Source organism: Drosophila guanche, unplaced genomic scaffold (assembly GCF_900245975.1).
Source record: "Drosophila guanche unplaced genomic scaffold, DGUA_6, whole genome shotgun sequence".
NCBI lineage: Eukaryota > Metazoa > Arthropoda > Insecta > Diptera > Drosophilidae > Drosophila > Drosophila guanche.
In genome coordinates, this window is record NW_022995757.1 from 342,758 (window position 1) to 359,613 (window position 16,856).

A 16,856-nucleotide genomic window follows, 5' to 3' on the forward strand; every position below is an offset into this window, starting at 1 on the left:
ATTACATATTTACATATTTACATATTTATGTATGAAGCACCCAGAAGTGAAGCTCTCTTCGCTGTAAATTTGAGTGGCGCCTGCAGAGACCTTAGCTTCCATCATCTGCGTCTTTAATTATTCAAACTAATTAATTAATTGAGCTTGAAATATTTTTCTGTAATGCCCAATTGGCGGTTTCTGGCGCGTAACTTTCATCTTTGATCTGTTGCTGAAATTCTTAGTGCGAATATGGGAAACAATTTCTTATTGGTTCCATGTTTTAGTTGTTTTATTTCGTATTATTTTTGCAACAAACAAAAAGTTTGTGCAAACAAACATAACATAATTTTTTGCAACAATTAATTATGATGAAACCATCAACTCATTTGTGTACCCATTCCATCATTCCATTCCGGATAAATTGATCTCAAGCTAAATTGAAAATACAAAATTCCCTAACGCCTGCTCTCAGTGCTTTATCGATAACCAAACTGAATGTCCAGTTCCCAGTTTCATTTCTAGAAGTGCAAGTCAGATTTACGGAGATTTCAATTAAAAAAAAAAGCAAATAACAATTGTAAGTAGCTTCAATTCCATTAACTGTTCGTGCAGTCGCAGGCACAACAAGATTCTTGCAAATTAGAACGCTTTTAGAATCGAATTGTCTAGCAATTAGAACCGACCATTTTAGTGCTTTGCAAATGCCGGTGCAAGATTTTATTTTGTTGTATTGCTTACACAGCTGTGCCCTTTCGTTTAGTTTTGCAGAAACAATACAAAATGCCTGATCCCAGAGTTATTCGCATGCACACACACACACACACACACACACACACATATGTATATATGTGTGCGAATACCAATACATTGGCGGCATTGGTACGAATCACTGAGATACACGTGTAGGTGAGCGGCAGAGCCTTGTCCCATGCACAATAGATGGGGCCGGGCCGAGCCCCGATATGTGTGTACAGTTTTAATGTTTTAATGTTTTTAACAAGTAGTTTAACAACAAATATCTGTGATAAAATGCAAGCTTATTTCAAAACTTTTAGCACCAAAATGTCGGGCAAATTCAAAATATCTGAATATTTTTCAAAATACGTTCGCTACATGAGGGGTCCGTTCAAGCATCGGAAGATGCCGTTAAAGTTGATTAAAGGAATCAAAAAGAAAGTACCTCTTAAACGTTACTTAAACAATTTATTGGGTAACGCAAAGAAAGTGATGCTTTTATGCCAGGATGGTCTAATTCGGCAGAAGAGCAGCATTAGCTTTCGCGAAGAGTCCGCCACACCGGAACCGCCGAGTCGCGACGAGCTCGAACCGAACATGACGGATCCGCAGCAGGACCCAATTCCATCGAACACTTCGAACACATCGAACACATCGAACACATCGATCACATCGAACATGTGGCCTGAACTCTGGGTATATGACGATAAGATGAGTCATTGTAAGCGATGCGGCAAAATCTCTAACAAACGCAGTTATCGGGGCCTAAGCGTGTGCGAGTGCTGGTGCACCAGCTTGTTCGATTCCAAGCCGCCCTCTCAGAAAACCGAATATATCGATCTCTTTCATCCCTGCGCCGAGGAAAACTTCTATCGTCTGTTCCTGGGGGAGAGCACGCTCCCGATACTCGAGAACCACATGGTATCACATACAAAATTGACACCCAATAGGCGCAGCGTTCTCGTCAACTGGGTCCATGCTGTACACTCCAAACTGCTCTTGTGTGACGGGGTCTTTGAGATGGCCATCGGCATTATCGATCGCTATCTGCAGTGGGTCAAGGAAATTCTGCCCTCGGATCTCAATCTGATGGGCCTCAGTGCCCTGATCTTGGCCAGCAAGTATGAGAATCCACGGACATACAATCAATGGTTTTTGAAGCACACGGACGAAGGCTTCACGGACGAAATGATTAGTGACATGGAGTTGAAGATTTTGCTGGCATTCAAGGGTGATATATCGCGTCCGGTGCCGAGCCAATTTTTGCAGCGCTTGTGTAATGCCACGGAGGACTTTGGTATGAAATGCCAACAACTGGCGCATTACTATGTGCAACTGGCGTTGATGGACACCGAATTGGCCAGCGTCAAGCCATCGCAGATAGCCGCTGCTGCGCTCTTCATCGCGCTCAACCTGTCCGACGGCACCCCCGACGGTGGCCTCGACGAAAGTCTCTGGACACGCCAGCTCGCCGATTGCTCCCGTTACACGTCTCTCCAACTGAGAGCCACCGTCCTGCGCATGGCTCAGCTGCCGCTCAAGGCCGAACAGGAGGAGCTGTTGTCCATCCGCAAGAAATTCAAGTATATTTCTGTTTCGGTCGGACCCCGTCTGGAATCGATCCTGAACATTCGTGATTAAGTAAGTACAAAAAGACAAGCAAACATTTTCCTAATTGAAATTATCCCCGCAGTAATCCACACACTCCATGATGCTGCCAAGGATGAACAACAAAAACCACATTCTAGTCAAATGCACCAAAGGGAAGAACGGAACACACACACCTTCATGCATACACCACAGATATACACTGACACCGGAACACANTTGAAGCACACGGACGAAGGCTTCACGGACGAAATGATTAGTGACATGGAGTTGAAGATTTTGCTGGCATTCAAGGGTGATATATCGCGTCCGGTGCCGAGCCAATTTTTGCAGCGCTTGTGTAATGCCACGGAGGACTTTGGTATGAAATGCCAACAACTGGCGCATTACTATGTGCAACTGGCGTTGATGGACACCGAATTGGCCAGCGTCAAGCCATCGCAGATAGCCGCTGCTGCGCTCTTCATCGCGCTCAACCTGTCCGACGGCACCCCCGACGGTGGCCTCGACGAAAGTCTCTGGACACGCCAGCTCGCCGATTGCTCCCGTTACACGTCTCTCCAACTGAGAGCCACCGTCCTGCGCATGGCTCAGCTGCCGCTCAAGGCCGAACAGGAGGAGCTGTTGTCCATCCGCAAGAAATTCAAGTATAATTCTGTTTCGGTCGGACCCCGTCTGGAATCGATCCTGAACATTCGTGAGAATAAGTAAGTACAAAAAGACAAGCAAACATTTTCCTAATTGAAATTATCCCCGCAGTAATCCACACACTCCATGATGCTGCCAAGGATGAACAACAAAAACCACATTCTAGTCAAATGCACCAAAGGGAAGAACGGAACACACACACACATTCATGCATACACCACAGATATACACTGACACCGGAACACACAGACAACAGATAAGCACTGATATCGAATTATCGCGCTCTGATCATCGTTAATTGTACAATTTTTACACCTACCTACTAACATTTACACAAATAACATGACATCTATCTACACAAATGTACAAAAATGGAATATTAAATTGTATTCAAACCATAGAAAAGAGCATTTACATGAGGATTTACATTAATAGCACTGTGTAGCACACAGTTGGCTAAGGGAACAACAACTACTTGGTGTGTAAACTCATTACGCAAGACCATTACAAGCCAAGGCCAAGGCCGATCGGGAGAGCGAGCACGAGCTACTGCTAACAGAGCGTTGTCTAACAGCGGCCTTTCGCTAACAGGCTGTTAACATGGAGCGCTAACATTCTGTTGCTCTGGGCTGTTAATAGCACTGCTGGTCGGAACAGCAATAATTAAGCTTCTCCTGCCCTCTGTTATTGTCCCATACGACTGCTCCATTCCTCAGAGTTCGCTTAAGTTTATGTTCAGGTCTGAGCGAGAGTCCAATAATTACGTCTGGCCTATGTTGATGGCGGATTAATGTGCAAATGTCAACTCGATCGCAGAGATCAGCCATAGCCATGGTTAAATATCCGATACAAGATGAACTTGCTCTGCGCACGCGCCTAACACGAGCGCTAATTTTCGGGCTCTTAATTAATGCGAACCACGAAGCTAATATCGAAATCATATCAATATTCAAATCTAAAACGCCATTCCGTAGGGAATGACCGTATTTATCAGATCACCAAATTGGGATCCGATTGGATCATAATTATAGCCAGAATGAAGAAATTAATTTGCAGTGGCTAAACCCACCCTGTCCCGCAGCTTAAATTTGTTTTTTTGCACATTCTCTCATTCACACTCTGCTTCGGCCTCTGCAGTGTGTGGGTCTAGGGAAGGGCGGCGAGCTAACGGAGCGTGTGGGTGTGAGAAGTGTTGTAGATGTAGATGACAGATGAAGAAAGAATGTAAAATTTGACAAAACACCGCTAAGGTGCAGATGTAGTACTGAGTGCCGGGTATAAAAGTTGTGACGCGTAAGAAGCGTCACACACGTCCCTCCCGTTTTATTTAAAAAATAAAAAATAATCTATATTTGCAGTTCCTGTCCCGTACCATCATCTCGGGCCTGCGATGTGAACCCGAACCGGAGCCTGACCTGTAGCTGATCCTCTAGAGGGCGCGGGTGTGCATGTCCAAATAGTAGAGCTGTCCTTCTTGTGCAGCATCAGCTCCTTGTGGCTGCCGTATATCCACTCCACTTGCCATAACAATTCTTTTCAAATCAACAAGAGTTTTCCTCCTTCTTTGGCTTTCTTGCCATTACCATTGGGGTCGTGAGCGAAGCTTCTTCCTAAGGCAGACAAGCCGCATATCGGGGCGGGAGCTGGGTGGGTGTTCTGTGTGTCTGTGGGAAAGTAATTAATTTCAATTTGTAAAGTTCACAAGTTGTGTCTCAACCCAGCGCCAGCCAAGCCAAGACAAGACTCCGTTGCACAATGCCCGTTTGGCTTCCCCCTGACAAGCTGAAATAATTGTGGTGCATTCAGATAAGCTCTCAACGAGGAAAACAAGGACAACTTAATATTCATTGGGTGCATGGGCTCCTCTCTAACCCCGAACCACGAACCCCAAAATGAACAGCAGAAAAAGAAGAATTCTCGGGCGGGTTTCTATTCATTTCTGGATCAGGCCCCTCGACCTCTTTTTGCATTGGTTGATTTCAATTTTTTGAGCCATTTCAGTTGAATTTCAGCAGTCCCCCAACTGACAGACGGCAGACCACCCCAGACCCATCAGGAAGCCCTCATGCCACACGAAACGAATGCTATAAATTTATTTGCCATAAATTTACGACCTGCTGCAATGCAGGCAATTGCAACAGTAACTATAACAATAGAAACAGAATTAGAAACAGCAATAGAAATACAAACACAAATACAAATAGAAATGGAGCAAATGACAATCGAAAACGTTGCATTTCTCGTTTGCTTGAGTTTTTGAAATAGTCTGGCAAAAGTTTACTAATGAAGATAAATGGATAATGGATCGAATGGGAATGCAAATATGAGACCAGAGAATGGAGCTACACATATGGCAAGGTTCAAGATCTTTAGAGAATATCTTTATTAAAGCAACCCAACTGCTCCCGCCCAACCGACCGAGGGGCGCTGCCGCATGACGCGCGGCGCGATTAACCGAACATGCAAACATGCAGGAAAGATAGATGTTAGGCTAATGTTCGAGGAAAATTAGAGCTAAACACAACTAAACTAGAGCAACTATAGCTAAGCAAGAAGAGATTTAAGAAGAGGAAGGGAGTTAGTTGATTATATAATGTGGTAGAGGGAATTATAATCCGAGCATAAAACCCTAAAGGGTTTGTGCAAGGCATAATTCGATCTGCACGGTGAAAGGAACAAAGGAATATAGTTTCTATTGGGTCTAATGGGAATCGTAAAGTTTACGCGGCTCAACAAGTCAGGGCTGTCTACATCCCCCTTGATCAAGTTGTGCATAAAAATTACTAACCAAGGATGGAAGATTTATTAAACGGAGTCTACTACGGTAGGATGGCAGTCTCACAGTTGCATCCTAGTCGAGGCCACGCAGGGCAAAAAGTAATACGTTGTTCTGCACTGATTCACTACGGTCCTGATGTAAGTATGTTGTACTGAGGGCACCATACACTTGAGCCGTATTCTAAAATCGGACGAACAAGCGAGATATAGAGAGTCTTCGTCATCAAATTCCTTTGACCCCCTCTAGCACACAATTTATTTTGGAATTTATACAACTCTCTGTTTAAATTCGAATTATTCCGCAATTGCCTTTTCTTTTCTTATATTATCTTAAGAATTTTGGAGTTTAAATTTGGACACCCGAGACTCAATTTGTACGCACGTATGGGGCATTCCCCTTGGATCGAAATGAACAGCCAATAAAAATAAGAAAGCAAATCCCTCAAATTATATTCCAATAGTATTTTAAAATTAAAATATACATTTATTAAATGATCAATTAATTGTTATTAATTTGTAATTTCTGGCTATGGTAGTCCCAAAAGCAAATCAAAAATTTAAGTTTTCAGGTGTTCAAGTCACAGGTTGGTTTAAGATGATGAGAACAATGTGGAAAATGAGAAAGGCCATGCAAATGTAACTCAAAAACTGTCCACATCCAAGTAATCGCTGCAAGGGGTTGCATCTGAGGGTTCGGGCGGGCCACTTCGGAGCCACAGGGACAGATCAGCCCATTACCCCGAAAATGCGGGCAACTTGGTACATGACATCCAGCTGGGACTCGACCTTGTGTTAGGTTAGGACGATCGGGTTGTTGTCGCTGTCTAGCAGAGGCTTGTGCCGAACGCTCCTCGTAATTTACGGTTGCTGTCTCGGGTTGTCAATTTCGCGCAGTCACCAATTTAACTGGAGCCTGAGATGGCTTCTGTGGTGGATTCTGTGTTGGCTTCTTTGGTGGTTCTGGCTGTGCTTTTGCTTCTTGTACTGCTGCTGGCTCTGGTTCCTGGACTGCCATTGTACTTAGTTCTAAATCTTTGAGCTGGCATCCTGCTTCCTGCTGACTTGGTTCTGCCGGTTCGCCAGCGGGTGGCATGCGAACTCGAACCTGTTGTCGTGTGGGCAGATTGTAGGCCCTTAGCCTTAGCCCGGTTCCCTGGCATCCTTCTCTGTGGATTATGGTCAGCACGAGGATCCAACTAGGGGAGGGTGGCGTGCTAAGAGATGATGTAGATGTAGATCTAGATGACAGATGTAGAAAAAATGTTACATCTCAAATGTAAAATTCGAGTAAAACAATATACTGACTGGGTACCGGGGTGACGCGTACGAAGCGTCTCACACGTCTCACAAGCGTCTCTTCTCGTTGAGTATGTGTATGTGTTTTTTTAGCGACAGAGAGACTTGCCTTCTCCTAAAGCCGTACAGTGGCCAAAGCGAGTGGCTGATCACGGAAAAGATCATGGTCTACCGCCTAGCCCCTTCAGTTCGCTCCGCCCAAAGGTCTGAGATTCGGGCAGGTTTATTACCAACTTCCCTTCATGGTTCCTATTCACTTAATATTCTCTCCGCCTAAAAGAAGGGCAGCTCGGTCTGCCAGGTGAAAGGCGTGGACAGTAAGAAAGGGTTGCAATGGGTCACTTCTGCCCGAGTATATTTTTACTCTTTCTACAGTTGGGCCTTAAGTCGACTTTGAGCTCTTCGCTCTTTATTAATTTTTAATAATTAATATTTAATAATAGACTCTGCCATTGATGCTGATCAAGAATATATGTATACATATACTTTATGGGCACTTTTGTGCACAAGTACAATAAACCCTATTTACTCTTCGAGTACCGGGTATAACAAGAAAGACAAATAAATAAATGGTCCGCTCCGGTACCCAACCAACCAACCAATTTCTCAGATATCCAATTAAATCAAAGGCAACTTCAACTTCATTCACATGCGACGATCCTCGTCAATCGCATAGATCAAAATTATCATTTGTCGACAATTTTTCATGCTCATCCTCTGGCTCACTCCCTCACACTCTCAAATGGAGATTTTTTGGGTAGAAAAAAAACAACACACGAATCTGGAAAGATGAGAAGTATAGTAACGGAAGAGAGAGGGGCAGAGCAGGGCAGGGCGAGAGTAGAGAAGGAGAAACTACGAGTAACCCACTATGTGAGAGTCATGTGAATTATGTGAAGGGCTCAGGGCAATATTTTATGGTCCTGTGCCTGTGCCTGTGCCATTTGTTTGTGTGTGTGTGTGTGTGTCATAATTTACAACTGTTGCAGGAGAAGGAAGGAACAAGGGCCAAGAGCCGAGAGCCGAGAGCTATAGCCCTGATTAGATTACAATTTCCTTTCCGCCTTTCCATCTCCCTCTTCTGGCTTCCTACAAATTGGATCAAAAATGTATTCCCCCGAAATTGTTATTGCCGTTCCTCTGCTGTTCCTGCCCCTTAATTTCCTAGTTCCTGGAGCTACAACAACGAACAGAAAACAAAAAATGTTTAAGTTCAGGTTAATGTCAGAGGAAGACTTCCAAAAACTTCGTAGAAAAGAAGTTGGCTCTGAAAATTACAGCAGCAGCAGCAGCATCATCGAAACGCTAATTAAAAATGCATCCATCTTAGCCCACAAAAAAAAAAGAGAAGAGAAATAGGAAGAAGCACTAGGAAGATGCAACTCTTTCGATAAACGCGCACACACTGGATCTGAGGCTCCCAGACATAAATCTTTATTATCACAAAAAGCGACAAACGACAATGATATACCCAGAGCCAGAGCAGGGACAGGGGACAGATGGTAAATACAGGAGTCCGTGAAATAAAGATATAAGAATATACAATACACAGATACAGAGATACAGATATATGTAGGTGCATGTTGCACGAATATTTATGTGATGGCACAGCGTGGGGATAAACCAATAAGCATAAGACATTAAGAAGCGGACAAGCCTGCGCTCACCAAACTCTCAAACGCATCTTAATTGGACTGCCCCAGACACAGTGTGGCAAGAAACATTAAGAATGCAAACAAATCCATCGTAGTAATATTTTCTACACATATACGACTGAATTTCGTTAGAGTTTCCTTGGGCATCGATCTACTTGAGCATCGATTGTATACCATTTGTATGTTCTTATACTAAAAGTAAAATCAGTGAAATTTCATTCACTTTTCCACTGACTTGGCGCCAATGTGCAAGACATCTGCCTTATTGGCTACCATAGTTGACTCTGATTAGACCGTTGGCCCTCCATTTATGAGTTCATATGCACAGTTTGCCTGATGAGTGAAGCATGGCCGGTGTGACGGTACGACTTTGTCGTAGTCCGACTGCCTGGACCTAATGAAGTACTCCACAGACTGTACAGTGGCGTCGTCTCCTGCTCCTCCTTCTGCTCTCATTAGCATTCACACTAATTGTCGGCGGACGGGCAGGAAGAGTTTTTCTTCTGCGATTGCTTCTGCTGCCTCTGATTTGATTGAAACCAAAAAAACAATCAAAGTTGCTCCAGCACCAGTGCCAGCTCGAACTTCATCACGAACGATGCAGCCAGCTAATGAAGTCAATCTCATCAATGCACATTGCGTGCTCATTTCCGCTTTTGATTTATGCTGCCCCCCAAAAACAATAGCCAGACCCCGGACCTCGAACCCCTCGAATCCCGCGGAGCAGGGAAATTGCAGAAGGTGCGACACTGGTAATGTACTCATGGAGGCAGCGAAAACTGGGCTGGAGGATGAGGAGGAGGAGGAGGAGGTTGTGCCAGGACCAGGTGCCGGCGTCGGCACAGTTCGTTTGATTGATGATGTGCGATTGTTCAAACAATAATTGCGAAATTACAGTTATGCCACGGGGCTCAAACCTTTAAAAATTTCCAAAAACGGAAACGATGCAAAATGATGATGATTGAGATTGATTGCTTGATTGGAACGATGACTGCAAAATGGTCATGGGAAATGTATGTTATGCACATTAATGTTAATGCTGTTTTAGCTCGATGTCTGATCGATGGACTTGTTGAATGATAACTACCTTAATATACTTATTTTTCACAATTAATTTGTACACAAAAGCACGTCATTAATGGTACTGGTATGTACAGGTACAGGTAAAACTAAAGAATGGAAGCATTTTTCTCTCCCAAAACTCAACAAATTCGACTGGCACAATATTTCGAATAACGAAATAAACGAAAAGATGATTTGAGTTATTAAAACTGCATGCAGCTGCCTGGAGCTGGTGCTAGCTTTTTCAGAGTAAAACAAACAATTGAAAACACAAAATACTTTTCAAACGGGAGGGGAGGAACAAAAATACAAAAACAATTCAAGCAATGATAAACAAAAGAATTTAGTTCGATATTTAAAAAGTAACTTGAGACGGATGTCAAATAACCCTGGGCAGCTCCAATCTTTTATATCACAGAAAATGTTTTGCTAAACGTAACTGTGCGAAGAGAAATCAATGTTATACTGGAAATGGTACGAGAAGAGAGCTTACTGTATATTAATTCAGCTGTAGACACGTACAAACAGTTGCGAGAGCTCTCTCTTAAGATATTCATGCATGTGCAGGTACGAACGAACGCAGGTAGACGAGCAACAGCAGCCAGCAGCTACTATTAGCGGTTCCTGACCAACTGTTATACCTTGGGGTGGGAGAATGGAGAAGGGAGAAGAGAGAGGGCGTGGGAGAGCCGGAGCAAGAGTACAAGTGCCGAAAGATTCGTAACGAAAATCTGCTCAATCACTTTTCACTTAACCCAAACACACAAGAACTCCAACGGCAATGGGGGAGTGAAGATGGAGGGAGAGTGTTGCGCTGAAGAGAGGAGAACACATGTGACCGGGATGAGACGAGGCAAAGCTCAAAGCGCTCTTCTGCGGGCATACCACGAGAGCGAGAGTGAGTGGAAAAGAGGGGGGCGAAAGTGATGTGTGTTTATGGGTGTGTGGGGGCTTTCAAACACCAAAAAAACAAAGAGCGAAAAAAAAACAAAAGCTTAGAGGCCGAACACTTGGCTACCCTTGCAGGTGCATCGTGAAGCTCTTAGTGAAATTCGACTATTTGTGCGTAACGTGTGATACGCGTAAAATCGGTCAACGGTGCATGCCCTCTCCTAGGGTATGAAAAGAAAGAGAAACAGGAGGAAAACAAATAAACAAACAAACGAGCAACAACAGCAGTGGCGGCAGCAGCAGCAGCAGCAAACTGGCAAAGAGCAAAAAGCAAAAGCAAACTTTACGTGGATGATGATATGCAAAAAAGGGCAAAGTCAGGAGGAGTGTCAGGGGCGGTGATGCTTGGGGAAAGGCAACACATGTGCCTCACACAAACACACTCTCACACACTCGCAAACTTGATATTTAATTCCTGCTCCAAAAAGTAGGAGAGAAGCAGGAACACAGAACAAAAGCGTTGCCAGCATCAAAAGCCCCTCTTGACCCCAAAGGAGCAAAAAAAAAAAAAAACACCCACACAAACAACAAAAGCAAAATCGAAGCGAGAAGGAGTGAGTGCGAGTGAAAGCGTGAGAGAGCATAAAGGAGCCAAAAATTGTACCGTCGCTGTTGCTTGACCAAAATATGTTTGCAGGCAAAAGTCAGCAAAAGTCGGATCGGGACACAGAGAAACGTAGGAGGAATCTATGATGGTAGCGGAGATGGCTGCATCGTAGTACGATGAGTCCGCATTGACCAGGTACTTTATGTTGAAATTTAGAATACTGAAAATGTTGAACTAAAAAGAGAGTTGCTTGCCGAACGAACACTCTTGTGTTTTCTTCCTTAAACCATCAAGTTTGGGTTTGCAAGGACTTCCTGCAAACGCGCTTGACAGGTCATGTATAGATCGATCATAAAAAAGGTGAGATCGGTGTTTATCAATATATTACTCTAGAAAGTGATAGTTCTATGGCCAGTTCTTTAAGGTGTACTGGCTCTGTTCGCGTCTCTTATTACTGTTTGTCGTTTGTGTGTCCAGTCATTAGTCTGTTTATCATTTGAATACTTTTGGCCTTCCATTTGCAAATGCTCGACTAGATTCGTGCCCTTAGTTCTACATTGTAGCTTATAGTCCTCATTCCACATATTGAATATTTTGTTCTTTGTTTCCCTAAGAGCTTATTCAATACTAAACTTGGTGTAAATTGTTTCTCCTTCTGTAGTAGCCTAGACTAGATTCTATTTTGCACTTGTACATTTTGTTGTCGGGTAATTCTACAAAGCCTATACCAACCGTGTCATGCACAAGTGATGCATTCGTTGACAGAATTTTCCAGCCCTCCTCGAGATACTTGTTCTGTATTCCAGCATATCTGGCTTTAATTTCCTCCTCCGAGTAAACTTTTTACACAATACCTTTTCTACTTCATTTATTTTTGAACAGAATCTAAAATTGCATGATATCTGCAAGGCTGGTGATGGCATATTCTTGTTTGGATCTAATAAAAGAGTTAAAAATGTTGACGCTCGTTATTGGTTTTAGCCCTGTTTTAATTGACGTTGCCATCTGTAAAAGTGTAAAACTCTTTTTGGTCTTTTCTTTCATGCATGACATGTTTGCGTTTATAATTGTGGTGGCGTAGTGGTGGTTCTCTGTGTTTTTCAATGAGATTATAATTTTGTATTTTTCTAAAACTAAGATCATGAGAGGACACTTCATATATTGTCAGATCATGGCATCACTTTATCAGATTCTTTTATGCTGAAGAGTCATATTCTTGTGTCTTCTATTGATTCAGGCTTTAAGTTCACAGCCTTCCTCCTGACTCATGACTATCGCTGGACCGCAGTCTCCTCTCCGATTGTTGGCTTATGCAAAAGGCTTTCGCCCAGGACTTAAACGCTCATTAAAGTGAGGAGCCTGCAGGAGGGAAACTCTCTATGCAATTTGCTATTGTTGCTGTTTTGCTTGCACGACTTTCCAGGCAGCGGGGGGATAGATGGGGTGGTGTCGACTTATTGGCAGTTTCGAATGTGTCAGCAGCAGCAGGTGGCAACGCTCCAACGCTCCAACGCCCCATCCTTTTCGTCTGCTTCAACTGCTCCTTCTGTTGATGATGAAAGTGCGTCAAATGGTTTTTTGATTTGCTTGTTTGCGTAACTGAGCTTCAAGCTTCAGTTTTCCTTGTCCTGCATCTGCCAGTGCCAGTGCCCATGCCTGCCTGCCTGCCTGCCTGCCCCTAATCCTAGTCGTAGTCCTGCCCCACAGCTCCATACCCCATACCCCATGCCTCTGCCCATGCCTCTTCCTAATTGCGTATGCGTGTGCTGTGCCCTTCCTGGCTGAGAGATCCTTGCGTAAATTTAACAAGTTCGCACTTGAGCCGAGTAGACCGGTTCCGGGCCTGTGCCCGTGCCCGTGCCCGTTGCCTGGCTCTGGGTCTGGGTCTGGAGTGCTGCCCTGCAAAAGGGAAAGCAAAGTAAGGCACAAAAACTACGCCTGCCAAAAGGCAAAGAGAAAGCAGAGGAGGAGAAAGCGGAGCGAAAGACTCTCCCTGGGATTAATTTGATTTAGATGTTCAAGTGTTTTGCCTCAAGTTCCGCCCACTCCATTCCACCAGACCAAAACTTTTTCTATTTTTTTTCTATTTTTTGCTCCACGTTTTTTTCTCTTTCTCTGCAGATACTCCAGCGCAACTTTTTAGAATCGGAGAGCAACACACTGTTTTACACTGCACCCTGAAAAGTGGAAGCAAAAAGGATGGAAGAACACATCTATAAATGTCCTCGGATAGCCAACAATTTTTGTGCCATTTTTTAAGCTTCTTACTCCAGACTATTAGTACATTTAGTTACATTTTCAAATTGTGAAATATTTAGAGACCATTTTTTGTCACAAAATCCGATTTGTTGTCCGATTTCGAATATTCGAATCAAAGAATTTGAAAAGATCTGAGACCACTCTCCATGAACTTAAACCTTCCCGAACTCTGCTATAAAATATTAGAAAAATTCAAAGAAAAAGGGTTTGTTACAAACCTCAATACTTGGTGACTAAATTTGTATAATAATTAATTTTGTTTTACATTTTTTGGGCCATTACGTTAACTGCATAAATAATCCACTGCCCAAGTATTCCTCTATGCAAGTCGGGCAAGAATTAAAAATATATTCAGACCATTTTCCTGACTTGATAAATTGAACAAACACAAGTAAATTCTTTCAACGCTTCAACAAAGGCACATGGAAGGCTGTAAAACTTGTTCCACTTAAACGAAGTGCAATTAAAGAAATCCCAATGAATACCACCCGAGGCGGAAAATGAAGAAAAATGTTTGCTGCAGTGTATACGACTATTCAATATCGAATTGGAATACAATTACCATCTAATCAGGCTGCAGCGCTGCTTCGCCTTATCCATCTCCTCAACCTTCTCCTTATATTTCTCTTATTTTATTTTTGTTGCTGTTGTGTTTGTTTTCTTCGTCTTTTATCGACAGGAAACAAAGTTGCCTCGTTGCCGTTGACAGCTCGTAACACAAAATGAAAGAAAAGCACCAGAAACACTTAGAACGCTGATTTACGTCACGTCTAAGACAGCCAAACAACACCTCTGCCCTCTGCCCACTGCCCTCTGCCCTCTGCCCTCTCTTCTCACCCACCCATAGCACACCCCCTGCCCCACTCTGTGTTAACCCTTAATTAAATGCGGGGGGGACAGGGGATCATTACAACGCACAAAAATGTTCACCCACATTTTTTTTTTGTGTTTCGTTTTTTGGCAAATTGACTTTTGTAGCAAAGTGCAATGACTGGGTGAGAGGGTGGGTGGTATATAGAATGACGGGGCTACAAATCGATGGATGAGGTGTCGAGAATTCGTAGCCCCCCCCCCCCTCACCACCATTCATCCATCCAATCCTTTGGCTAACCGGTGGCTCTTTTCCTCTTTCTCTTCCTTCGTCTCACTTTGCGCTTTGACAGCTGCAAATTAATTAGATTTAATTATTTGCTTCATTCTCTCTCAGTCCAGCAGAGAGTCCCTGGTCCCTGGTCCCTGGTCCCTCTTGCCGTTCTTGTATCCTGCCCTGTCATGTCCTCGTTTCTCATTTCGTTGTCCTTGTACATTGATTGAGCCTAATTAACTGTACTTGAAGTTTTGTACGCGCTCTGCGAAAATTTCTATCATCCATCAAAGCCATCAAAATCAAGGCACTTCCCTTAATAGCAGGTTGGATGGGGGCTGGGGTTGGGTTTGGGTCGATTGAGTTGCTTGAGCAAAACCTCTTCACTTCACCACAAAAATAGATAAACGTACGTACGTACATATGGAATATCTCTCTGTTTCAATGGCCCTGCAATTATGGCAAAACATTCGAAATCCATCAATTAATTTTCTTATCGATGTACTCTCATTTGTTGTTTGTTGTTTGTTGTTTGAAGTGGGCAAGGCAGGCAGCAGCATCCCCAGATTACAGACTAATTTGCAATTGTATTTTCCTTGAAAATTAACCGAAATTATGTGCGCATGCAATTTTCATTTGCGGATGCATTTCTCTATTTGTTTGCTCTTGTATTTTGATGGAAGGTTTGCACTTAATTCAATAATCTGCCAAGTGCACCAATAAAGCGAACATAAGTTCTCGGTAATTACAGCACAAAGAAATGTTCTTGCACTGAGAGCATATTCCATTTGCGCAATTTTTTAAATGATTTTAGCTGGCTGTAAATATATGGAAAGCTGCTGAACGAAGCGAAAATTGCAGCAAAATCTATGAATAAATCTAACAAAAATCGTAGCAAAAACGAACATAAATATTGAGGCAACAATTGAACCAAAAATCGAAGCAAAAAGCGATGAGAGAAGTAGCAAATCGTAGCAAAAATCCAAGCAAAAAGCATATCAAAAATCGAGGAAAAAAATCTAAGCAAAAATTAAAAGCAAAAGTGTTTAAAAAATCGTAACAAAAAATCGTTTAAAACTGGAAACAAAAAGCCATAACAAAAATCCAATCAAAACTCTAAGCACAAATCGTAGCAAAAATTTAACCGAAAGAGTTTAAAAAACCGTAACAGAAAATCCTCTTAAAACTGGAAACTAAAACAAAAAAATTCCAAGACAAAAATCTGGCCAAAAATCCAAGCAAAAATGTAAAAAGTGTTGAAAAAATTGTAAGACAAAAAGCGTCGAAAGACTGGAAACAAAAATTGAAGCAAAAATCGTAAAAAAAATTCCAAGAAAATATCTAAGAAGAAAATCATTAAAATCAGAACAAGAAGACAAACAGCGAGAAAAGTGCCCCCCACCCCTTTATCTAATTGATGTGCTTTAATTTATTTGGAATAAAATGATTGATTTGGCTCTTAGTTTCAGCCACTAAATCTTAATTAAGTGCCGATATTTCGTTTCGAGTTGAAACCTGTACAACTTCCTCTGCACATATTTTCTTCTTAGCTCGAATTTTGTGCACATGAAAAACCGAATGACATTTATCAATCTCCTGATGGATATGTCTCCATTTTGTGCCAAAACTCACAGATGTGTGAAATGCTCTCTTAACCATCCCAGTAACGTTTGCCCAAAAGATAAAGAGCAACCAGCAAAATGTGCCAACTGCAACGAAGATCATGCTGCTAGTTACAAAGGGTGTAAAGTCTATCAGGATCTTATATCAAAAAAAATAATAAGCGGACGCAACCACCAGAGAAACACCAAAGATGACAAAAATAAAAATGACCATGGTACATATCAATCATTTGCTCCGTCTAATAATTCGACCCAACAACCCAAAGATTACCAATCATACGCTCAAGTTGCTGCAGGAAATAGTAACTCGAACAAGTCTCTAGAAAGAATAGAACAGCTTCTAGAAAAACAATCTCAACTTACCAATAATTTACTTAACATGATAATGTTACTTGTAAATAAGCTATGCAAATAAATCTAAACTTAGGAATATGGAATGCCAATGGGCTTTCCAACCATGTAAATGAAATAGCTTTATTTTTAAAAACGAATGCCATTGACGTCATGTTTATTTCAGAAACTCACGTCACTAGCAAATCTTTTTGAAAATGTACTGGATCCGACACAGTAAGAGCTGACCATGGATGTGAAAAAGCTCATGAATGTGCTGCATATCATGTAAAGCATAG

The 16,856-nt window shown here is 42.5% G+C and overlaps 2 protein-coding genes across 2 annotated transcripts; both read left to right on the forward strand.

Annotated features, from left to right (window-relative positions):
• Positions 1–495: 495 nt before the first annotated feature.
• Positions 496–2,533, forward strand: LOC117590232 (G2/mitotic-specific cyclin-B-like). The gene is made up of 3 exons (XM_034282701.1): positions 496–559; positions 1,038–2,358; positions 2,411–2,533. The coding sequence occupies exon 2, from the start codon at positions 1,045–1,047 to the stop codon at positions 2,356–2,358; it is 1,314 nt and encodes a 437-aa protein (XP_034138592.1). The 5' UTR covers positions 496–559; positions 1,038–1,044; the 3' UTR covers positions 2,411–2,533.
• A 21-nt stretch (positions 2,534–2,554) lies between these two features.
• LOC117590233 (G2/mitotic-specific cyclin-B-like) lies at positions 2,555–3,339 on the forward strand. Its single transcript, XM_034282702.1, has 2 exons — positions 2,555–3,032; positions 3,085–3,339. The coding sequence occupies exons 1-2, from the start codon at positions 2,578–2,580 to the stop codon at positions 3,101–3,103; spliced, it is 474 nt and encodes a 157-aa protein (XP_034138593.1). The 5' UTR covers positions 2,555–2,577; the 3' UTR covers positions 3,104–3,339.
• Positions 3,340–16,856: the final 13,517 nt, after the last annotated feature.